General features: G+C 40.7%; 1 protein-coding gene across 1 annotated transcript in view; it reads left to right on the forward strand.

The window, feature by feature from the left end:
* Positions 1–633: 633 nt before the first annotated feature.
* Positions 634–24976, forward strand: part of HDDC2 (HD domain containing 2) — a 32630-nt gene continuing 8287 nt past the window's right edge. Inside the window, exons 1-4 of the mRNA XM_006834691.1 lie at positions 634–718; positions 4436–4557; positions 7230–7332; positions 15422–15490. Coding sequence (XP_006834754.1) covers positions 635–718; positions 4436–4557; positions 7230–7332; positions 15422–15490 — 378 coding nt within the window. The 5' untranslated portion in view covers position 634. The remainder of the gene's footprint in view (positions 719–4435; positions 4558–7229; positions 7333–15421; positions 15491–24976) is intronic.

Consider the following 24976-nt stretch of genomic DNA (forward strand, 5'->3'; position numbering starts at 1 on the left):
CCAGAGTTTTCTAGGAGCACAAAGTCAGGTTTTTCTCCTGAAGGGGCTGCCTGAAGAGTTCAGAGGGAACCACCAACTTTACTTAGTTATCAATCCAGTTTAACCCTTGCACCACCAAGGTATTCCAGGTACTGGGATGGTTGAGATTTTAGCTTGGGCTTGCTCTCACTCCCTAGCCCATTTACTGCTGCTATCTTTAAAGTTTCCCAGCACTTGCTACTTTTAATTACTTTCCCCCCTCCTAAAACTGTCTTTGCGTCTCTGTTAAAATGCTTTGAATTAAAGTTCCTAACCTCATCTCCCAATTAGACACTGAGTTCTGAGAAGCACAACATTGCATAGACTCCTTTCCTCCCCATTAACTGCAATTTCGTTTAAAGTTGGTAGTTTTGTAAATTTTTAAATATTGAGTGCCTAGTGTGTGCCAAGCATCGTGTGTGCCATTGGGGGCGCAATGCTTAAGCGGCAGCCACAGAGGCCCGGAACAAGGAAGACTAGACCGGTAGCGAAGGAGGACTGAAAGGAGGTGGAGAAGACAGAGAGGAAGAGGAAAGAGGGGCTGGGGAAGGAGAAGGAGGAGTTTAGTGCTGCGGCCGCGTGGCCTGTTAGGTTAGGTCTCGGATCTGATGACCGTATGGCTTCGGTCTCCGCTGCCGTGTCCTCTGGCCGCGGGGCCCGGAACCTGCTGCAGTTCCTGCGGCTGGTAGGGCAGCTCAAGGTGAGCAGGCGTCGGGCCGGGCCTCGGGGGCCGGGGGCCGGGGGCCGGGGGCCGGGGGCCGGGGGCCGGGGGGCGACGGCGCGGGAAGCGGCTGGGGTGGTGGCCTAGTGCGGATCCGAGCCTCCCACTCCCGTTCGGCCTTCCCTCTTTCCTCCCTCCCGTCTCGCCCGGAAAGCCCCTCTAGATGCAGTCTGTGCGCTGCACGGTAGGCGGAGGAAGAGAGCTGGTAGAGGGAGCGCGCGGCCAGGTACTGAGGCCGAAGGCAGGGGGTCGAGAGGTGATCCCAGCATTGCAGCTCTTGGGGGGCGTCTGCAAGGATACATTCCGCGGTCAATGACGCTGTAACGAGCGGTGCTTCTGGAAGATCAGAATCCATCGAACTTGCAGATTCAGTGGGGTGCTTAAAATCTGTCTCAATTCTTCCAAATAAAAAAGTCGATGTTGAGCCTTTTATATAATAAAAACCCAAACCAAACTCGCAGACACCCAGTAGATTTCAGCAAATAGAGATGAGTAGAATTGTCCGAACGGGTTTCCCAGGAGCCTCGGTGGTGTGTAGACTAAACGTGATATTGCTCTCTGCTGTCGGCTTCCTGAAGGATTTGCAACCTTGGAAACTCTGGACACTTTTATTATGACACATAAGGGTTTGGTAAGGTGGAGGGTCAGAGAAAGAGAAGACGACCCCCAGCGAGATGGATTGGCAAAGTGGCAGCAACAATGGGCTCAAGCGTGGCAACAATTGTGAGGTTGGCCCAGGATTGGGCAGTGTTTCGTTCTGTTGCGCATAGGGTCTCTATGAGTTGGTACCGACTCGATGGCACCTAACAACAACGAGTCAAAATCGACTGATAGCACTTTTATTTTTCAAATCTTTCGAGAAGAGCAGACTGCCATATCTCTTGTGAAGTGTCGTCGAGTGGATTCCGACTCATACCGGCTCTGTATAGGGTTTCCAAATAAAGGCTGGTGGGTTTGAACCGCCGACCTTTCAGTTAGCAGTCCAGTGCTTGCATAGGGTTTCAGAGGAGCAACTGTTGGATTTGAACCGCTGACATTGCTGTCCAATGCATTATCATACAGCACTACACCAGGACTCCACTGCTGCTTTTTATATAATGTTGTTAAGTGTTGTAGGGTCAGTTCCAACTCATAGTGACTTTGTATAGTTTCTGAGGAGCGGCTGCTGGGTTTAAACCACCGACTTTGGGGTTAGCAGTCCAGTGCTTAACCTACAGCGCCACACCAGAACCTCTTTTTTATAATACTAATGGTAGTGTAGTGGTTAGGAATCAGGCTGTTAACCTCAAGGTCGGCAGTTCGAAACTACCAGCCGTTCTGCCGGAGAAAGATGAGGTGTTCTGCTCCGGTAAAGATTTATAGCCTCGGAAACCCTGTACAGGGTCACTATGTGTCAAAACAGACTCCACAGTACTTAACAACAACAACAAGCGTGCATCCCTTGACCAGTCCTGATTTAGTTAATGCTTTTGGTGATGGTTTTCTCCAAATCTTTCATGCCACAGTTGGTATTATTAACAAAATTCTGTAGAAATTTAGTATTCTGAAGACAAAATACAATAGCACCTAGTCACATAATGATCTGGTTGTTGTTGTTAAGTGCCCTGGAGTTGGTGCTGACTCATAGGGACTCCATAGGGTTTAAAGGATCAGCTGGTGGGTTTGAACTGCTGACCTTGCAGTTAGAAGTCCAGTGTTTATCCTATATAGCACTACATCAGGACTCATTTGCTGGTTGTTAAGTGTCATCGAGTCATTTCTGATTCATAGAGACTTTGTATAGGGTTTCCAAAGACTGACTTGTAGGTTTGAACTCTCAGCCTTTAGGCCTGCAGTACAGTGCCACACCAGGACTCCTTTGCTGGTGGTTGGTTGATTATGGGACATGGCGCCAATTCCGACTCATAGCGACCCTGTATACAGTTTCTGAGGCTGTAAATCTTTAAGGGAGTAGAAAGCCTCATTTTCTCCTGAGGAACAGTTAGTAGTTTCAAACTGCTGACCTTGAGATTAGCAGCTCAACTCATAACCACTATGCTACCAGAGTGCCTTTCATTTGCTGGTTGTTGTTGTTGTTAAGTACCATGGAGTCGATTGATTCCGACTCATAGTGACCCTGCACCATGTTTCCAAGGCTGTACATCTTTACAGGAGCAGAACGCCTCATCTTTCTCCCACGGAACCGTTGGTAGTTTCAAACTGCTAACCTTGAGGTTGGCAACCTGACTCGTAACCACTACGCTACCAGAGCTCCTTTGCTGGTAGTGCTAAACAATTTAAAAATATTTTATCTGTTATGCATCAGAATTGAGGAATTTGTCACTGGATTGGTTTCATAACTTTCACCCCAGTGTTTTCTTCTTATATGAAAAAGGGGTCATTCAGAGGCAAAAACCAACGCTTGTAGTTACGAAAAATAAGATACTGTCCTGTTTTTTTTAATTGTGTTTTTGTTAATTGCCCTCCAATCATGTGTTAGCAGAACTGCTCCTTAGAGTTTTCTGGACACAATTCGCTCCATGGGAGTGGGTAATCTTAGCAGATCTGATTGGCAGGCCGTTTTCTCCAGGGGAACAACTGGGAGGGGCCATGGAGCATAATTCATTTCAGTCATCTATTCCCTCATAGATGAACAACCTGGGTTGGAACCAACTTGATGGCACTTAACAACATAGGAACTTTTCAAATCGCTTGTATATATCAGTAACACAATGGTGTGGCACTGTAAAATAAGCACTGGACCATAAGGCCTGTTTGAACCACATGGTCTGCAGTTCAAACTCATCAGTCACTCTCGGAAACCCTAGATAGGGTCACTGTGAGTTGAAACCAACTTGACGGCACTTAATAACAACAGCATAGTAACTTGACTATTGAACTTTTACATTGCATACTTTTAAATCCGGGCCCTGGTGGAATAGTGGGTTACACACTGGACTGCTAACTAACAGGTAGCAGTTCAAATCTACCAACTGCTCTACGGAAGAGAAATGATGCTTTCTGCTCCAGTAAAATTTAAAACTTCTGAAACCCTATCGCTGTGAGTCCATACCTAACTTGATAGCATAGCATCACCACTCTTTGAATCACTCTTGTAACCAGTCACCCTCCTCCTACTAGGATTTATTTCATTCCAGCTGTTGATCTTTCAAATTAGTTATGTCAGTTCCAACTCATGGTGATCCATGTATGTCAGAGTAGAACTGTGTTCCATATGGTTTTCATTGATAGCTTTGTCAGAAGTAGATAACAGAGCCTTTCTTTCTTTCAAAGTGCTTCTTGTTGGACTCCCATTACCAACTTTCTGGTTAGCAGCCAGATGCACTAATAGTTGGCCCCACCCTACTTAAGTAAACCAAAACAACTGAATCCATTGCCACCATAAAAAATGGTGCAGCCGCAGTGCTCAGAAAACTCACTGCCACTGAGTTGCAGGGCTACTGGAGCAGAAAGCTTCATCTTTCTCCCACGGAGAGGATGGCGGATTTGAACTGCTGACTTTGTGGTTAGCAGTCCAGTGCTTATCCTATAGTACTATGAGGACTCTTTATTTAAGTAAAATATTGTTTAAGTACATCGTAAAATCTTGACATGACCCTGCTTCTATGCATCTGTTCCCTGGATATCTTTTGAAGAGCATGGCATGCAGTTTAAATGATATTTGTTTATTAAAGTTTTTTTCTTCATTTTTTTCAGAGGGTCCCACGGACTGGCTGGGTATATAGAAATGTAGAGAAGCCAGAGAGTGTATCGGATCACATGTACAGGATGGCAGTTATGGCTCTGGTGACCAAAGATGACAAACTTAACAAAGACCGGTAAGCTGAGGGGAATTTTTATGTCAATGAGGAGCTCTGTGAAGGGATGCTGGAGGTGCAGTGGTTAAAGTGCTTGACTACTAACCAAAAGGTCTGGTTCAAACCCACCAGACACTGTGCAGGAGAAAGATTCAGTAATTGATTCTGTGAAGATTTACATCCTTATTCTACTCTGTGCTAAAGAGTCGCTATGAGTCAAAATGAACTCAATGACAGTGAGATTTTTGAGGGTCTCTGCTGCACCATTTTTTATGACTAAAGCCTGTGTCTTGTGCATTAGTTTACACGTATGCAAAAATGGAGGCAAAACAAGATTCTGTGTATATTGATTGCTTCAGTTGTTTTAGATTAAATCTAGGTTTTCTTTGGCAAAAGAGAGAGCCTTCCATGGACTCAGAGAATACTATGCATGATATTAGGGTTTCCAAGGCTTTGAAAGTGAATGTTCATGTCTAAAATTCTATCACTATATTAGTGCACTGTGACTTGTACTTAATCCCTTTTATGACTAGTAACACCCATTTGTAAGGTGTTTTTTGGCTTTATACAAGCTAGAGATTGCTGAGAAAGTGATACCATCTCCCCTCCCCCTCAGTCAGTCAACAAGTGTTTAAAATGCTTTTTTAAGCACAGGCGAAAAGTTCATTTATTAGCAATGTGTAAGACAATAAATAAATCCCAAATGAATTGCAGAGGCCCTAAGTAACTTCTGTTGTTGTTATGTTGTTAAGTGTCATGGAGTCAATTAAGACCCATGTTTTTGTTGTTGTGTGCCGTGGAGTCAGTTCCGACTCTTAGTGACCCTGTATAGGGTTTCTGAGCCTGTAAATCTTTATGGGAGCAGAAAGGCTCATCTTTCTCCCGCGGAACAGCTGGTAGTTTCGAACTGTTGACCTTGTGGTTTGCAGCCCAATGCGTAACCACTACGCTACCAGAACTCCTTATTAAGACCCATAGCGACCCTGTATAGGATTTCCAAGGAGCAGCTGGTGAGCTTGAACTGCCGACCTTGCAGTTCAAACGGCTTTGCAGTCTGTCGCATTAACCCACAGCGCCACACCAGGACTCCGTCTGTAGAAAGTACCTAATAAGTTGTTATATTAGAAAATTTGCCAAGTATGATGATAGTAGGGGAGGTCATTGGTTCTTGGGGATCTTAATGCAGAGGCTGAATCTGAGTTGATCGTTAAAGGATGGGTCTACATCGGGAATTGTTGTTAAGTGCCAAAGAGCCAGTTCCCACCAATAGTGGCCCTGCGTAGGATTTCCAAGGAGCAGCTGGTGAGGTTGAACCACTGACCTTGAGGTTGAAACGCACTTTGCAGTCCAGTGCATTAACCCACAGCGCCACACCAGGACTCCTACATAGGGATAGGGAGAGCAAGGAGGCAAAGGCACGGCACACAGAGAGAAAGGCATAGAAACTCACGCTCTGGTCAGTCAGGGAAATTAAAGGTATGTTTCAGAAACGAGTAATTCCGTTTTGATTGTGTCAAAGGACTTATTTAGGAAGCCTTGGTGCTATAGGTTTAAACACTCGACCACAGGATCAGTTTAAACCACAAGGCAGGTGGTTCAAATCCACTAACCGCTCCTTGGAAACCCTGTATAGAGTCGCTATGGGTCGGAACCAACTTGACAGCACTTAACAACAGCAATAGGATTCCTATTACTTTATAGAAGATGTGGAACAAATGAGATTTCTTGGCAACTAGCACAGGATGAAAGTAATGTTGTGTGAATTTGAGAATAGGAGTAGTTTGGTATTTGCATTGAATAAAAGACTGGAGGCAAGGAAACCAAAGGGAGGCTGTTAGGCCTTGAACTGCCTTTGTAATAATGGGAATGTAAACATATTGTCTCTCTGGGGCATTTACCTCATGACCTGTCTTTGTTATTTAGATGAAAATTATCATACTCATTCACTAATCTCATTGTCACTAATCTTCAGAGCCATTTGGTGAATGACTAACATATGCCAGGAACACAAATTACCAAATTTAATTTTCATACTAACCTCATAAAATACTGCTGTGCCTTTTATATAGATGATAAAATGTAGGCTGGCAAAATTGAATTTTAAAGAAGTTCAAGAATTTAGCAAGACCACACAGCTAATAAGTGTTCACGATGAATTCAAACTAAAGGCTATCTTACTGTAGCTATTATTCAATAACCACCTACTTTGATGTAACCAAGTGGTTCAGAAGCAAGATATTAAGTATAAAAGAGAAATGATTGTTTCAGTAAACAAACACTACAGCCAGATCATCTCTTGAGTTTGTAAGCTGAAGTGATTAACCTTTCACAGTGAAATTTCAGAAACTAGCCAGCTTTCTAAAAAAAAAATATTCATTGTATTGACAATAATTTCCTTTGCATTCGTAGATACGAGGAAGCTTCAAGAAGTTTGTGGAAAAGTCCATTATCTTTTCATTCCATTTTCCCACAAACTTTGTAAAACCCCTGTCATATGATGTTGGACATTAGCTAGCCATTTTTATTCAGAACTCTAGGCTGAAAGAATATAATCATTTTAGAAAACTATTGTATTAAAATACCCTGTGAAGGTGAAAAGAGAAAATATATTATGTAAATTTAAAATCGTATAGAGCAGGCACTTGTAGTGTGTATGATTCTGTGTAATTATTTAACATTTCTTGCCTGGTTAGATGTGTACGCCTAGCCCTCGTTCACGATATGGCAGAATGCATCGTTGGGGACATAGCACCAGCAGATAACATCCCCAAGGAAGAAAAACATAGGCGAGAAAAGGTCAGTGTTGACTAATGACTGGAGAAGGCCACAGAAAAACTTGTGACTCAAGAAAAGCTAAGTTCGTTAGGATTATTGTAAGGAAGAACATCACCTTGATAGTCTTAGTGGTGGCTTAGGAAGGGAAAAATCAGGGAGGAGATAGGTGCAGGGTTTTAGCATCTGGGCTGGAGAATGTTATAAAGGATCTTACAAGATAAGCAGTAAGTTTGGGTTGGACCAAATTCAAGGCAAAAGAATTTTGAATTTGTGGAACTGTGAAGCAAAGTCCTGGCATCTAGAAGATAAACTACTAGTTTTAATATGTGCAATAATTTAGATGGTGTGCTCTCTTATCTTCCAGAAGCAAGGATTCCCTAGCTTGTGTGTGTGCTCTCAGCTTGGTTTAACACAGGGATAGAAAATTAGGTTGATTTCAGTTCTGATTACTATGTGGACATAGATGGTATAGCTAAAGGAAGAGCTGAATCTGTGCGTATTGTTTTAAAGATGGAAGTCATGCCACTAGTATTGCCACTAGTATTGCAAATACCATCTGGGTCACAGGTTGGACACAGGTGGACAGGTTGCAGCAGATCTTCCAGACTAATACATTGTAGGAAGAAAGGTCTGGTGATCTACTTATGCATCGCTATAGAACGTTGCCAATTCACTAACTCTGGCCAAGAGGATGGATCAAGAATCAATCTCTGGAGAAGGACATTGTGTTTGGTAACGTATAGAGGCCCAGCCATGGCGAAGGAGGCCATCAGTGAGATGGATTGGCACAATATTCAGTACAGTAGATTCAACATGCCTGTGATTATGAGGATGTCACAGAGCCAGCCAACATTGCTCTTGTACATGAGGTCACCATGTTTCAGAGTGGACAGCAGCTACTATCATCATTCCAAGTTTAACCGTTGTTATCTTTACTATTGATGCGGCACTGTAGTAGGATCAGCACTGGACCATGAACCACAGGTCAGCAGTTTAAACCCACCAGCTGCTCCTTGAAAACCCCATGCAGTGTCACTGTGAGTTGGAAGTAACTAATGACACTTAACAACAACAATAATTATTATTATTTGGTAATCCCAAATTAGTCCTTTAAATGGTCTACAGAAATAAAAATAGTTGTATTTTTAAGAATGAGTAACATCAATTTAATATTAAAGCTAAATTTATACACTAACCCTTTACCCAGGACCAAAAAGGGGGAGCATCTTTGAAGCAAAGTCTGGAAAATCCAGGACGTCTTTTTCCATGTCAAACGGTTGGTTCTCCAGGAATTACCATAAGCTGCCTGACCCAAACCATGGTATTTTTAATAACCTCATATGCATGCGAAAACTGGACAGTGAATAAGGAAGACTCTAGAAGAATTGATACTTTTGAGTTATGGTGTTGGAGGAGAATATTGAAAATGCCATGGGCTGCCAAAAGAACCAATAAGATCCATTTTGGAAGAAGTGCAGCCAGAGTGCTCGTTGGAGGCCAAGATGGCCAAACTTCATCTCTCATACTTTGGATATATTGTCAGGAGGGACCAGTCGCTGGAAAAGGATATCATGTTTGGTAAGGTCTCCACCTTACCAAAAAAAAAGGAAGGAAGACCCCCAAGGAGATGGATTGGCCAAGTGGTGGCATTGATGGACTCAAGTGTGGCAACAGTAGTGAGGTTGGCTCAGGATCAGGCAGTGTTTCATTCTGCTGTGCATAGGTCACTATTAGTTGGCACAGACTCGATGGCATCTAACAACAACTTTTATTGTGGCACTGTGGTTTAATGCGCCAGACTGCAAAGCCGTTTGAACTGCAAGATTGGTGGTTCAAGCTCACCAGCTGCTCCTTGGAAACCCTATACAGTGTCGCTATGGGTCGGAACCGACTTGAAGGCACTTCACAACAACAACAACTTTTATTGTTATCAGAGAAGCTGGTCCTAGATTGCTAAGTGGAGTGAGCCTTTTGTACAATGGCTTAACAGAGTGAGCTTCAGCAGTTGTTCTCAGAGTTGGGGAGTGGTCAATGGACTTTTTGCATTGGGACCAAAAGAACTACTTGTAGCCTGGTCACCTTCCTAAACATGATAAAATAAATTTTATATTAGAACCTGAGTTGGTAAATGCCATCCAATAAGGATTATCAAGATCTATTGGAACCCTCACCACTGGACCAGTAAATAACACGATAAATGGAGATAAAGAAAGAAGTTGTCAAAGACTTCATTTTGCTTAGATCCACTATCAATTCTCATTGAAGCAGCAATTCAAGAAATCAAATGACATACTGCATTAGGAAAATCTACTGCACACGATTACTTTAAAGTGTTCAAGAGCAAAGATGTCAGTTTGAGGAATAAGACACACCTGACGTAAACCATGGTATTTTCAGTCATCTCAGATGCATGTGAAAGTTGGAAAATGAGTTATTTTGTTGGAGGAAAATATTAATATTAAAAGTACCATGGCCTGCAAGAAGAACAACCAAATCTGTGTTGGAAGAAGTAACAGCCAGAATGCTTCTTAGAAGCCAGGATGGTGAGACTTGGTTTCACATACTTCGGACATGGTATCAGGAGGGCTAGTCCCTTGAGAAGGACATCATGCTTGGTAAAGTGGAGGGTCAGCGAGAAAGAGGAAGACCCCCAACAAAATGGATTGGCACAGTGGCAGTGGCAAAGGATTCAAAGTTAGCAACAGTTGTGAGGATGGTTGTAGGATGAGGCAGTGTTTAGGATCCTCTTGTGCTTAGTGTTGCTATTAGTCAGAACCAATTCAACTGCACCTATTATCAGCACCAACAGTGGGATGGAACTTGAGGCTGGAATATAGCTGTGGCAAGTTTTACCGCTTTGTAAATGGAAAAACGTAAGATGAGAGGTGGAGTCACAGTCACAGTAGGTGTGTATCCGTAATGATTAATGGTGCTAAAGAGCAGGGGGATTAGAAGACAACTATGGGACTTTTATGGAACAAACATGACAGGATATAGAAAATGAAAAGTAGATTATTTTTAATTGTGTTTGAGTCTGTTCAGACTCAGTGCGATCTTGTCTAGGGTTTCTGAGAATGTCTGGTGAGTTTGAACCTCTGACCTTGTAGTCCAACAGACCTTATATTATAGTCTAGTGCTTATCCTACAGCACCACATCAGATCTCCCAATAAGCACTTTATGTTTGTGTGTGTGTATATATATGTATATATGTGTATATATATATATATATATGTGTGTGTAAAGGAGCTCTGGTAGCATAGTGGTTATGAATCGGGCTGCGAACTGGAAGGTCAGCAGTTCGAAACTACCAGCTGCTCCGCGGGAGAAAGATGAGGCGATCTGCTCCCGTAAAGATTTACAGCCTCGGAAACCCTATTCAGGGTCGCTATGGGTCGAAACCGACTCGACGGCACTTAACAACAACAACAACAACATATATATATGTGTGTGTGTGTGTGTGTGTAAAGTTTTTTAACCACAAAGTCAGTGGTTCAACCACACTAGCTGCTTCTTGAAAACTCTAGACAAGGTCGCTATGAGTCAGAATCGACTCTAAAGCACTTAAGAGCAGCAATGTATGTATATGTAAGTATGAATTCTGGTTTTCCATGAACCTTTTGAAACCCTCTCATATTAACCATTTCAGTAATCTTTCTTGGTAGGTACTATTATTAAGCCCATTTTACAGTTGAGAAGCATGAAGGGCAGAGAGGTTAAGTAACTTTTTTAGGGTTCCACAGCTAGTAAATAGCCAAGCAGGGTTTAAACCCAATCTAGATCTAGAATGTATGCTTAATGACTAGTGTTTAGCCTCCTCAGTGACAAGTGGATGATATGTAATGCTTTCCAGATACTTGTCACGAAGCTGACACAGACAGCTTCTGAAGCCTCATTCAGCTCACTACTTTTAGCAAAGTCTTGACATGTTTTACTAACAGCAAGAAGCTAAGGAAATTGTCAGTCTAAGTCTGTCTGAACAACAAGGTGAAGGAACTCAGAAAGAAGGTGTGAGGAGTAGGGAGTGTATGGCTCAAAACCAAGACGAGAAATGTATACTGAACTTTAGTGATGTTGGTTTTAGAGAATTGGTTTAAATGGTAGGTCTAACTCTGTGACGTATGCCACTGAATGATGGATATTGACATTCTAACAGGTCTTAAAATAACAATGCTGACTGAATAGAATAGCAAGTGAAATCAGTGTGTGGAACCCTCTAAGAAACTTAGATTAAAGTAATCTCTAATTTTTTTTTTTTTTTTTACAAAAGCAATATGTGCTAATTGACAACATTTTAGATAGCAGGAAAAAACATCCTACAAATCACTCAGAATTCCACCATCCTTCAAGTTTTTTCTAAAACATACACATGACTTATTTTGTATATGTAAGATGTGCTCTTTCTATACTCTGAAGTGCTTTACTTTATTTTAGGTTAATGAAATTGCTGCTTTTGTAGGCAGAAGAGGAAATTTTGTCAGTTTTAAGTAGTTCAAGCTATTGCAAACATTTTTCTATCATTTAAAAAAAAAATCTGTAAATTTAGATTTTCCATTTATGTGTTTAAGCCACAATTTTTAAAATGATGTTCTTTATTGTTAAATGTTTTCAACTTTTTTTTTTCTGTAATAAAACTGGAGGTAAATCTTTGTCCATATTTCTGATTTATTTCTCAGAGTACATTCCTAGATGCAAAATTATTGGATCTACATATTTATGTCTAGGTATACCTTTTGACTAGTGGCTTTCCAAAATATTCAGACCAATCTAACAATATGTGAAAAAAGCCCCTTATTCTTGAATCTTTACTAGCATTTAGTATTGTCATTTTTGAAGTCATTGCTAATTTGAAAAGAATGGCTACTTGTTTTCATTTCCCTCTCCTCTCTATTGAGGATAAAATAATTGATTCTTAGTTCCTCCTCTGATAGTTTTTTTTTTTTTTTTTCCTGTGCTTCATCCATTTTTCTATTGGGATATTAGTTTTCTCAGCTATTTCTTTGTGTTTTGATTTTTAAATGTTACACAGACATGCACACAAAACTGTTTTTGTTTTATTGTTTAGGGTGGCAGTGTAATCAGATGTGAGGTATGTCATCATTTAATAATAGTGAAGTAACAAAGGTGGCAAGTAAAAGAAATGAAAGTAGATTGAGGGAGATTAAATACTGGCAATCCCCTGTGTTCCCATGTGCTTTCTTGAGAAGGACTGGAAATGGACATGACCCAGACTATTTTCCTGAGAGTGCCCACAGTGTGTGTTACCTGTACAGTCGTCATGGGAGACAAGTTTTGGGCTGCTGGTCTACAGGACCTGTTCCTCAAATGTGTAAATCGCATGAAGCCAGGGGGACGGCATCCAAATCTAACGGTCTTTATGTAATAGACACTGGACAGAGAAATATAAGGTCTTGAGCCAAGACCTAGAATTTACTGCTCAGTATCAGGAAGGAATAAGTGAGTAATTGGATGGGATCTCCAGAATGCCAAGTCAGTCTTGGGCATCCTGAGTCTAGTGACGAGCCTGGGAGAGGAAGTGGTTGCATTTAGTTCCACCTTGGTCAGACCACACATTTTCACTAAGTTCAGTTCTGTATATACCACCTTAAAGGGAATAAAATCATCCCTTAATCCTTCTCAAGGCAAGAGTTTTGTATTTATATTCTAAAATTTTAGATTTTGGTATACCTGTGTAGTCATGTCATTCAATTCATTCCTTTTAAGTAGAAGGAATGAACAAACCTTTGCTTCTGAAGTGTAGAAAAAGGCAATCCCTTTATAAAGAAATCTGTGATTGGTAAAAATACAAAGTATTTGCTCAACTATTTTGCTGATTTTATGAACAAGTAATAAAGGAGAATGCAGACACAAAATTCATGAAAAAACACATGAATAAATACCATAAAGGACAGGTTTGAAAATCCAATAAACACTTAAAATACTTAGTCAGTGCATAGACGCTGTTCTAAGTACTTCATTCATGTTAGCTCATTTGCTGCTCAGAAAGCTCTATGAATTTGATACTGGGATCATCTGCATTTTATGCATAAATGTACTGAGTCGCAGAAAATTTAAGTACTTGATCAAGATTACACAGTGATCAGTCAAATTGCTGAGTTGAGATTTGAACCAGGTCCAGGCTCGAGCACAAACTTTCCCACCTGTGTATATGCACATAGTGCATGCATCTTAAGGAACATTCTCCCTTAGCTGACTCTGATACTGCAGCATTGTTGGTGAACAAACCACTCAAGACATCACTGATAAGAACGTATTATTAGCATTTACAAACACAGTTCGCTCTGTGGTTGTAATCTATATATAGTTTTTCACTTCCAATGGTAAATGTACATATACACACACATCTCTATTTATATCTTTGTACTTCTCCTCAACTCATTGTTTCATATGAGATCTTTAGCTGCCAAACTGTGGTTCTTATAACTGCATTCTTTTCAAGGAGCCTAACCTTTGTGGTTACTATATTGAAGAACTGAAGCAAACTTAGAGGTATACAATAAGGATGGTGTAAGAATTTGAAACTAGAGTAAATTGTAAACCTCATGCCCTAACAGGATGGATGATATTGTGGGATACTGGATCATCTTAGAAATGAGAGAAGAGTCTTTGAAGACTGGAAATAAGTACAAAACACCCTCCACACTCATTCCCTCACCACTACTTTTCTTTGGGTTTGGCTGACGCTCAGGCTTTCTTGGTGTTGGATTGTTTTATTGATTGCCCTGTTGGCTTGGTTCCAGTTAGTTTACTTAAACAGTTTTCAACTCAATATAAGGAAATGTTTTCTGTCAATGTTACCTAAAGCCTACATGGGCAGTCTGTGAATGCACTCTAAGGTCTCTACTACTGGACATGTTTTTGGAGGGAGGACATCAAATGACATCATGGGGAATCATCACATTACATTATAGCATAACTGCCAAATTATGACCCAGCCAAGTTGACCCACATTTCAAGAGACAATTCAATGTTTGGAAAGTCATATTCACAAGTACTGGGGATTAGGACTTCAGTATGTCTTTTGTGAGGATAAAATTCAGCCCAAGCAGAGTTAGTTTTTATTTATTATAACTGAATTTATAGACCCCATGGTTTTTAGATGACACTGCTGTTTAATGCACTAGACTACATGGTTGGTTTGAACTGCAAGGTGAGTGGTTCTAGCTCACCAGCCACTCCTCGGAAACCCTACACAGGGTTGCTATGAGTTGGAACCAACTCCACAGCACTTAACAACAGCAACAACAACACTGTCTTAAGCTGTCCTATTACCTTTTGCTTTTATCTGTTCCTTATCTGCAACTGCTGATCCTTCTTTGTTTCCAACTTTTCACATGAATAAATTTAGTGATGCTATTGGAGGTTCGAATATTACATGGGTACCCTGTAAAACCCCCATTAAACCTGTGAGTCGATGAGTTTGTACCATTCTATCATGTAATTTTCTTTATAGCATTTGTATAGTACTATAAATTTAGCAATGAAAACATGCTGATAAATAGAGAATGAATAGTAATATATACAAAACAGTCTGTGAACTATATAATTAATTGTTTCTTTACTATCTTCCCTATTATATGTGAACACTGGTATACTTATGGTTCAAGTCCTGGTGTGGTGTTGTGGGTTAATGTGCTGGACTGCAAAGTCAGTATGAACTGTAAGGTCAGCGGTTCAAGCTCACCAGCTGCTCTTCAGAAACCCTACACAGGGTCGATATGAGTCGAAACTGACTCGATGGCACTCAACAACAATACTTCCAGTTGACATTTACACACATATGTTGTGATTCATCCACAAGATATGAAATCCTTGGCCTACTTCTGATACTTTTGTAATCCTGTCGTGTCTGGGTCATTGGTTTTTTTTTTTGTTTCTAATACGCAGCAGACCACAAAATAGGTGCTAAGTGAAGCCCATATGAATAAGTACAGCTATTTATTTAATGTATACAGTATCTCCCTAGGAACGATAAATAATTGTCCGATATGGACCCCTTTCATCCATGAGACTTTTATTTGTGTTTTGTAGACTAGTTGTTAACTTAGATAGATGTGTGTGACATAATTAAAATAACATTTGATATTTCAGGAAGCTATGGAGCAGCTGACCCAGTTTCTACCAGAGGACCTCAGAAAGGAGCTCTATGAACTGTGGGAAGTAAGTACATGTGGTTAGTATTAGTGTCCTAAGGCTGTCAGAGAAATCACTACAGTCCTGGTGTCTTGAAACAGCAGAAATTGATTCTGTGGCAGTTCTATGATTTCAGGCTAGAAATCTGAAATCAGGTGTTGGGACCACGATCTCTCTGAAGGTTCTAGGGAAGAGTCTGTTGCATGCCTTTCTCTAAGCCTTCTGGTGTTGCTGGCGTTCCTTGGCTTGTAGATGTCTCAAGCCACTCTCTGCCTTTGTCATCACACGATGTGTTCTGGTTTTTGTCTCTTCTGCCCTTCTTTCAAGTATACTTGTCATGACCTCATCTGAACTTGATTATATCAGCAAAGACCCTATTTACAAGTATGATGTAATGGTGTGGCACTGTAGAATAAGCAAGCACTGGACTGCTGACCTCAAGGTTGGTGGTTCAAACCCACCAGCCACTCCTTGGGAATCCTATGCAGGATTGCGATGACTTGATGGCACTTAACAACAAGGTAAGTCCAGCATTCTTTAGGGAGATCATGTTTCTTGGCATCAGTCTTTCCCTGGATCTAGGAACTTTGCAGTGTAGGAACGAGTCCAAGGGACAAATTTCACACTTGCCTCCTTTCTTGGTGTAGTTCTTGTTATTATTAAATGCCATGGAATCTGACTCATAGAGACCCTTTATAGGTTTTCCAAGGAGTGGCTGGTGAAAGTGGTTCCGTCTTTCTCTGTTGACTTTTGTTTCCTTTCATCTTTGTAAGATAAAAAAAAAAAGATACAGGCCACACCCTTGTAAAACTCCCTTACAGCTGATTAGGGTTGTAATGGGATTCATGGTGTTGCAGCCCCACCCTTAGTCCTCTTTGGGTTTATTACTTTAAATGACATCATGGGAAATCATCACATAGCTGCCACATTACATCATTGCATAACTGTCAAACTACTGAGAATTATGACCAAGCCAAATGTTGGGAGATACTTCAATCTATGGTAGTCATATTCACAGGTAAGGATTTACAGCCTCGGAAACACTGTACAGGGTTGCTTTGAGTCAGAACCTTGGCACATAAACACCACCACCAGGGGTTAGGACTTCAGCATGTCTTTTGTGGAGATAAAAATCAGCCCAAACAGATGAGTTACTTTTTATTTATTGAAACTGAATTTATAGAACCCCCATAATCCTGGTGTGGCTCTATGGGTTAATGCACCAGACTGCAAAGCTGTTTGAACTACAAGGTCGGTAGTTCAGGCTCACCAGTCACTCCTCGGAAACCCTGTACAGGGTCGCTATGGGTCAGAACCGACTCGACGGCACTTAAAAACAACATAATTATTTTAGTTGGCGCTGCGAGTTAATGCACTGGACTGCAAGATCAGTTTGAACTGCAAAGTGGGCAGTTCAAGCTCACCAGCTGCTCCTTGGAAACCCTATACAGGGTCCCTCTATGAGTCGGAACCAACTGGACAGCACTTAGCAACAACATTATATTAAGAAGCCATCTTATTACTTTTTGGTTTCAACTGTTCCTTACTCCCAACTGCTGATCCTTCTTTGTTTCCAACTTTTCACAGTCCAATCACCAGTGATTATCAGTGCATCTTGATTACATGTAAGATCAATTTCAGAGTGAAATGTTGGTTAAAAATCTTCAATTTCCTCATCTTTGTCAATAGTAGTTGGTACTCAAATTTGAATAACAGTGATATTAATTGATCTTTATAGTGTAGGGATATTACCATTATTACTGACAGCATTATATTTCTTTACATCTGTATAAAATTTTGTAAAGTTAAAACTGGAAAAAAACTTGGTTTCAACTCTTTGATTTTATTTATAAGAAAACTAAGGGCCAAAAAACTTTGTGTTGGCTAAGCTAGTGTGAAACTAGGATAAGCACTTAGTTAGCTACTAACCATAAGGTCAGTAGTTCAAACCTACCAGCTGCTCTTTGAAAGCTTTGCATAGGCTTGCTATGAGTTGGAGCTGACTAGATGGCACGTAACAACAAATCTCTTCGCTAATTGGGAACAAAGCCGGAACACAGCCCTAACTCCTAGCTCAGCATTTTTTTTGTTGTTGTTGTTGTCATTGTGTGATTTATTGATTAATAGAACAAGCATTTATGATTATATTGTGTTCATGATGCCAAGGCACATATCCTAATTTTGGTTTAAGAGACCTATGCTTATTCTGCTCCCATAGAATTTAGAATAGTATTTGCTAGGTTGCCGTGGAGTCAGTAGAATAGTACTAGTTTTATAGAAAATGCTAGTTGATTGGTTACTGAAATGTTAATCACAGCCATTCACCACTATAAATAACTGTCAACCCAGGAGTCACATCTATTTACAACAACTAAATATCCTTGATTATCATTTTTTTTGCCATTTGAAATGTGAAGTCAAATTTCAGTAAGCCGAGAGAAAACATTTTCTTCTTTTTTTATCTCAAAAAATCACAGGAAAATGTCTACCCCACTACCTGCATTTGTCATTGTTGTTTGTTGTGAAGTGGCATCGCGTCAGTTCCTACTCATAGCGACTCTGTAAAGGGTTTCCGAGGAGCAGGTGGGTTTGAACCGCCGAACTATTTGGCTCAATCTGACCTTGCAGTCTAGCACATTATCCTGCAGCGTCACACCAGGACTCCATTTAACTGTAAAGAAATACCCTGTGAGCCATAAGGCTTGGGGGTGAGCTGTTCCCCAAGATTGAACACCTGGCATCCTCACCTGCCCTTGGAATGTTCCCCACTCCATGCTTTCTCACATTGTCAGAGTCTGTCAATTGGAGATACAGGTAGACTAGAAAGTCCTTTTAACAAATGTGACCCCACTCTGTACTTCTTCACTCTCTGGGTGGTGGTTTCTGTGGAGTCTGTTCTGACTCATGGTATGCGAAGTAGAACTGCTCTATTGGGGTTTCAAGGCTCTGATCTTTCAGAAGCAGATTGCCAGACCTGTCTTCTGAGTGGGTTCACTAGTCGTCACACTCTGTGCCACCAAGGGGCTCCTCCTTCAAAGAGCAGGTACATTGTCTTCTTGAGGGGTTGATATAGAACAGCATAAAGTTCCTAAGACTCTGGGGATAGAGTCATTGCGTGCGGCTTCAGTGGATGATGCAAAGGATAAACTCTTATATACCAAAACTTTATTTAGGGCCAACCTGTTCCCAAGACAGAGGGAGGGAACTTTGTCTCCTTTCCTTCCTTTTTTCATCTTCCATTTTCAAGGCATAAAACTCAAATCGTTTTCCTGCTTGGATTCCTTGACCTACTGTTGCTCAATAGCTCTGTAGTCTATAAATGACTCTATAGTCTGAGTCATTTTCTTTGCCTTCCACAGTGCCACCTGAAGGCTATGGAGTGCTCATGTAGGGTCATGACCCACCTTAGGGACTGGGATCATTGTCTTAGGCTGTCAGTCACCTCCCTGTCTACACCCTCACATCAGCTGCTCTATCCCTCTTCAAGCACCCATTCTCCTCTCCCCTGACTTTATAGCAAATACTCTCTCCCCCTATTTCATTGATAAAATAGAGTCTGTCCGATGGGAATGTCATCAGCTCTGATGAAACCCGTAGTGTCACAAACTGCCTCAGCCCATCTCTGATCCATTCCACATGATCCATTAACTGAATATGACCCTATGGTCACTCCCTCCTTGAAATTTTCTCATCCCTGATTCCCTGTGACATTGCCTCCTCCTGGTTTTCTGTGTACCTTTCTGACTGTTCCATATTGAGTTTCTTCAGGTGCACCTCTTCTTCAGCCCATTTCTTCACAACTCGTGTTTGCTTTCCACACTGTCATTTTTCTGTTCTCTTCACACGTCTGGACTCTGGTGATCACTAGCTGATTACACCATATATTTTCCCGAACAATCAGTCTTCCCAGAAAAATCCAACAACTTAGTGAACATTGCCACCTGAGTAACCACGGGAATATCCTCAGTTTAACAGTTTGATGACTATTCTCAATATCGTAACACATTTTTTAATTTTTTTAACTTTTTGAAAAATGAAACACAGAAAACCGCAATACTAAATTATTAAAAGACTAAATTCTTAAACTGTAATTCCTCACAAATTGGAACTTCGCAATTTACACCAGAAACCCTTCCGTGTGTTTGACCTGATCCAAACACAGAGGTTCCCTCCTCTAAAATAAGTAATTACTTTTCTGATTTGTGGAGTGGTGTGGCACTGTAGGTTAATGTGCTTAACTGTGAAGTCAGTTTGAAATGCAGAGTCGGCGGTTCAAGCTCATAAGCCTCTGCTCCTTGGAAACCTTTTACGGGGTCCATATGAGTGGAACTTATTCAACGGCACATAACAGCAACATTCTGATTTGTGGTATTTTGGTGTGGCACTGTAGGATAAGCACTGGACTGCTAACCACAAGGTCAGTGGTTCAAACCTCCAGCCACACCTCAAAAACTCTATACAGGGTTGCTGTGTGTCAGAACCAACTCAAAGGCACTTAACAACAGTGATCCTGAATTTTATAATCACTTCTTTGCATTTCTTCAAGGAGCCCTGGTGACGTTGTGAGTTAGGCATTGGGCTGTTCACTACATGGTTGGCAATAAATATCTTCAGCCATTCTGAAGAAGAAAGCTGAGGCTGTCTGCTTCCATAAAGATGTACAGTCTCAGAAGTCCTATTAGGCTTGTTATGTGTTGGCTTCAACTCAATAGCCATGGGTTTTGGGTTTTTGCATTTCTTTATCATTTTATCACCCAAGTGTTCATCCCTACATATTTTAGCTTAATCTTGCCAATTCTTTAGAAAGTTTAATGAATGTCTTAAGTCTCACTGTAGGATAAGCTTGGACTGCTAATCACAAGGTCAGCAGTTCAAACCCACCAGCAGCTCCTCAGAAATCCTACCCAGGGTTGCTGTGAGTCAGAACCGTCTCAGCATCATCTAACAATAAGAAGTCTCTTTTAATCTAAAGTTTTGAGCCCCCCAATCCCTTTCTTTTGTTTACAAGTTAACCTATTTAAAGAATATGGACCCTCTGGAGTTTCCACAGTCTGAAGTGTGCTGATGTTTTTCTCCAGTGCCACCTGTAACACCTATAGAGTGCTCATGTAGGGACATACCTACTTAAGGGACTTGGGCCACTAATTGGTGCACATCATAGGCTCCTCTGTCCTCTTATTTTCTGAATGTTGGCAGCTGGATTCAGAGGCTGGGTTAGACTCCGACTGAATTCCTTTGACGAGACTGATGAAAGTGCCTGAGTCCTTTCATCATGAGGCACACTGTGTTTCCATCTTTTTTCATTTTAACAGCCTTTCATGCTTATCTTCATTAATCCTTTGGGACTAAAGAAATGATAATATTCTGTTATTTAAATTTTTTTATAAGTAATTGAAAATTAATTGGCAGATGCTTTCTTTCATCTATTGCTTGTTTACAGTTTCAATAGGCAAGGTGGATAAATATTTGCTTTGTTTTTATTTATCTAATTTTTGACATAATGACTTGTTTCCCTGTCATTCTTTGTTTTCTGTTTTGCTTTGTTTTTTTGGGTTTTTTAAAATACCATTGGGAACCTGAGTGTCTAAGCATTTATTGGGTGTTGATCCATTGAATTCTTGTCATACTGAAGTTCACATTATCTGTTCCTTGGCCTGTAGGATCCTCTTCAAGTTGACATGACTCTTTATCTGATGGCTTCCTTTGATAGCAGGAGTGTCAGAATGTCAGGGTATTCGAGGCTCATCTTGAACATTTCTATCTACTCCAGATTTCCAAGAAGTCTGCTTTGGTTTTGGCTTTTTTGTTTTTAAATTGTCGGGTGTCATCAAGTTGGTTCCAACTCCTAGCAGCCCTGTGTACAACCGAAAAAATGTTATTTTGGAACACATTATGCTGCCACTATGTCACTCTGTCTTCTTCTTTTTCAGTGACCCTATACTTCAAGGAGCTCTGGTAGCATAGTGGTTACGAATTGGGCTGCTAACCTCAGGGTCATCAGTTCGAAACTGCCAGCTGTTCCGTGGTAGAAAGATGAGGCTTTCTGCTCCCTTAAAGATTTACAGCCTTGGAAACCGTGTACAGGGTCGCTATGAGTCGGAACCGACTCCACAGCACATAACAAGAACAACAACTACTTCACCAAAATGATGTCCTTCCCTAGGGACTGGTCCTTTCTGAAATGTTCAAAGGACCAGAGACAGAGTCTCACCATCCTTGCTTCTAAGGACCAGTTGGGCTGTATTTCTTCCAAAACAGGTTTGTTTCTTCTTCTGGCAGTCCATGGTATTTTTAATGTTCTTCTCCAACATCATAATTCAAAAGCATTGTTTCTTCTCCAGTCTTCCTTATTCATTGTCCAGCTTTCTTTCACATGCATATGAGGCAATTGAAAATACCAGAGCTTCCATCAGACCCACCATAACCATCAAATTGACATTGTGCACTTTGACACTTTAAAGAGGCCTTTTGTAGCAGATTTACCTAGTGTAGTGCATTGCTTGATTTCTTGACTACTGCTTCCATAAGCATTGATTGTGGATCCAAGTATAATGAAATCTTTGACAACTTCAATCTTTTCTCTCTTTATCATGATGTTATTAATTGGTTCAGTTATGAGAATTTATGTTTCTTTACATTTAGGTGCAATCCATACTGAAGGTGGTAGCCTTTAATCTTCATCAGTATTTCTAGTCCTCTTCACTTCCAGCAAGCAAGGATGTGTCATCTGCATAGCCCAGGTTTTTAATGAGTCTTGCTCCAATCCTGATGCAAACATTCTTCATATATCCAGCTTCTCAGCATTACTGTTTGTTCAGCAAACAGATTGAATTAGTACAGTAAAGGGATGCAATGCACATCTTTCCTGATTTTAAACCATGCAGGAAATGGAGGAAAGGAGATACAAGAACTGAACAGAAAAATTTAAAGGTCAGCTCGAGAAGACAAAGTCAAATATTATAACAAAGATCTGGAGTTAGAAAACCAAAAGGGAAGAACAAGCTCAGCATTTTTCAAGCTGAGGGAACTGAAGAAAAATTCAAGCATCAACTTTTGTTATTGAAGGACACTATGGGCAAATTATTGAATGATGCAGAAAGCATCAAAAGAAGATGGAGGGAATACACAGAGTCACTGTACCAAAAGGAAATGGTTGTTGTTCAACCATTTCAAGAGGTAGCATATGATTAAGAGCCAATGATAAGGAAGAAGTCCAAGGAGCATTGAAGGAGTTGGCAGAGAACATGGCACCAGGAATTGATGGAATACTAATTGAAATCTTTCAAGAAAAGTAAGATGGTACAGGACGCACTCACTCATCTATGCCAAGAAATTTGGAAGACAACTATCTAGCCAACTGATTGGAAAAGATCAGTATTTGTGCCCATTCCAAAGAGAGGTGACGCAACAGAATGCGGAAATCATCAGAAAATGTCTTTGATATCCATGCAAGTAATGTTTTAGTAAGGTAATACAGAAATGGCTACAGGCATACATTGACAGAGAACTTCCAGAGGTTCAAGCCAGATTCAGAAGAGGTCGTGGAATGAGGGATATCATTGCTGACATCAGATGAATCTTGGCTGAAAGCAGAGAATACCAGAAAGATGTTTACCTGTGTTTTATTGACTACGCACAGGCTTTTGACGGTGTGTATCATGACAAACTACAGACAACATTGTGAAGTATGCGTATTCCTGAACACTTAATTGTGCTTATGAGGAATCTGTACATAGACCAATAGGCAGTTGTTTGAACTAAAGACAGGAACACCAAATGGTGTGAAATTTGGAAAGGTGTGTGACAGGGTTGTATTCTTTCACTATACTTATTCAACCTGTATGCTGAGCAAATAATCTGAGAAGCTGGATTATATAAAGAAAAACATTGTATCAGGATTGGAGGAAGACTCATGAACAACCTGCGATATACAGATGATACAACCTTGCTTGCTGAAAGTGAAGAGGACTTAAAATACTTTCTGATGAAAATCAAAGAGCACAGCCTTTGGTATGGATTACATCTCAATGTAAAGAAAACAAAAATCCTCACCACTGGACCAATAAACAGCATTCTTATCAACAGAGAAAATATTGAAATTGTCAAAGACTTCATTCTTCTTGGATCAACCATCAACACACATGGAAGCAGCAATCAAGAAATCAAATGATGTATTCCATTAGACAGATCTGCTGCACAAGACCTTTTTAAAGTATTGAAGAGCAAAGATGTCAGCTTGTTGACTAAGGTGTACCTGACCTAAGGCATGTTATTTTCAATAACCTCATATACATGCAAAAGTTGGATAGTGAATAAGGAAGATCATAGAAGAATTGATGTATTTGAGTTATGGTGTTGGAGGAGAATATTGAAAATACCATGGACTGCCAAAAGAACAAACAGATCTGTGTTGAAGAGGTACAGCCAAAGTGCTCCTTGGAGGCCAGAATGGCCAGACTTCATCTCTCATACTTGGACATACTGTCAGGAGTGAGCAGTCATTGGAAAAGGGTATTATGTTTGGTAAGGTGTAGGGTCAGAGAAAAAGAGGAAGACCCCCAGTGACATGGATTGGCTAAGTGGCAGCATCAATGGGCTTAAGTGTGGCACCAATTGTGTGGCTGGACCAGGACTAGGCAGTGTTTCATTCTGTTGTGCAAAAGGTCGCTATGAGTTGGTACAGAGATGATGGCACCTTACAACAACAGATTCTCAAGGTCATATTTTGACTGTCATGGACTTGTAATTTTCTTCAGCTTCTGCCTGAATTGCATATATGAGCAATTGATGGTCTATTCCACAATCTGTCCCTAGCCTTGTTTTGACTGATGATACTGAACTTCTCCATCGTCTTTCCAGACAGTCAATTTGATTCCTGTGTGTTCCATTTAGTAAGATTCACTGGTGTAGTCACTGTTTATGTTGTTGAATAATAAGTCATTGGTCTTACTAAATTCGATTATACAGTCTCCAGCGTTATTCTCTCAGCAAAGGCCATATTACCAACTACCAGTCCTCTTTGTTTCCAGCTTTCACATTCTAATTACCAGTAGTTGTCAGTGCATCTTTATTGCATATCTGATTGCAATTTCAGACCGAACACGTTGATAGACTTCTTCAGTACAGTCATCATTAGCTTCAGTGGTTAGTGCATACATTTGAATAATAGTGGTAGAAACTGGTCTTCTTTGTTGTTATTATTAAGTGCCAGTTGCCCTGTATAGGGTTTCCAAGGAGTGACTGGAGGGTTTGAACTGTTGCCCTTGAGGTTAGCAGTCTAGTGCTTACAGCCGCACTCCTTGTAGGCATATGGGTATTCTATCACAGGCAGCATTGAACTTCAAGACAGATCTTGAAATACTGTTTTTGAGGACAAACGTGATGCTCTTCCTCTTCAGTTTGCTGTTCCCAGCCTAGTAAACAGTATTATTGTCCTATTCAAAATGGCAATAGCAGTCTGTTTCAGCTCACTAATGCTAGGATATCACTCTTTATGAGTTCCATTTAGTTTTT

This window comes from Chrysochloris asiatica, unplaced genomic scaffold, assembly GCF_000296735.1.
Source record: "Chrysochloris asiatica unplaced genomic scaffold, ChrAsi1.0 scaffold00013, whole genome shotgun sequence".
Taxonomy (NCBI): Eukaryota; Metazoa; Chordata; class Mammalia; order Afrosoricida; family Chrysochloridae; genus Chrysochloris; species Chrysochloris asiatica.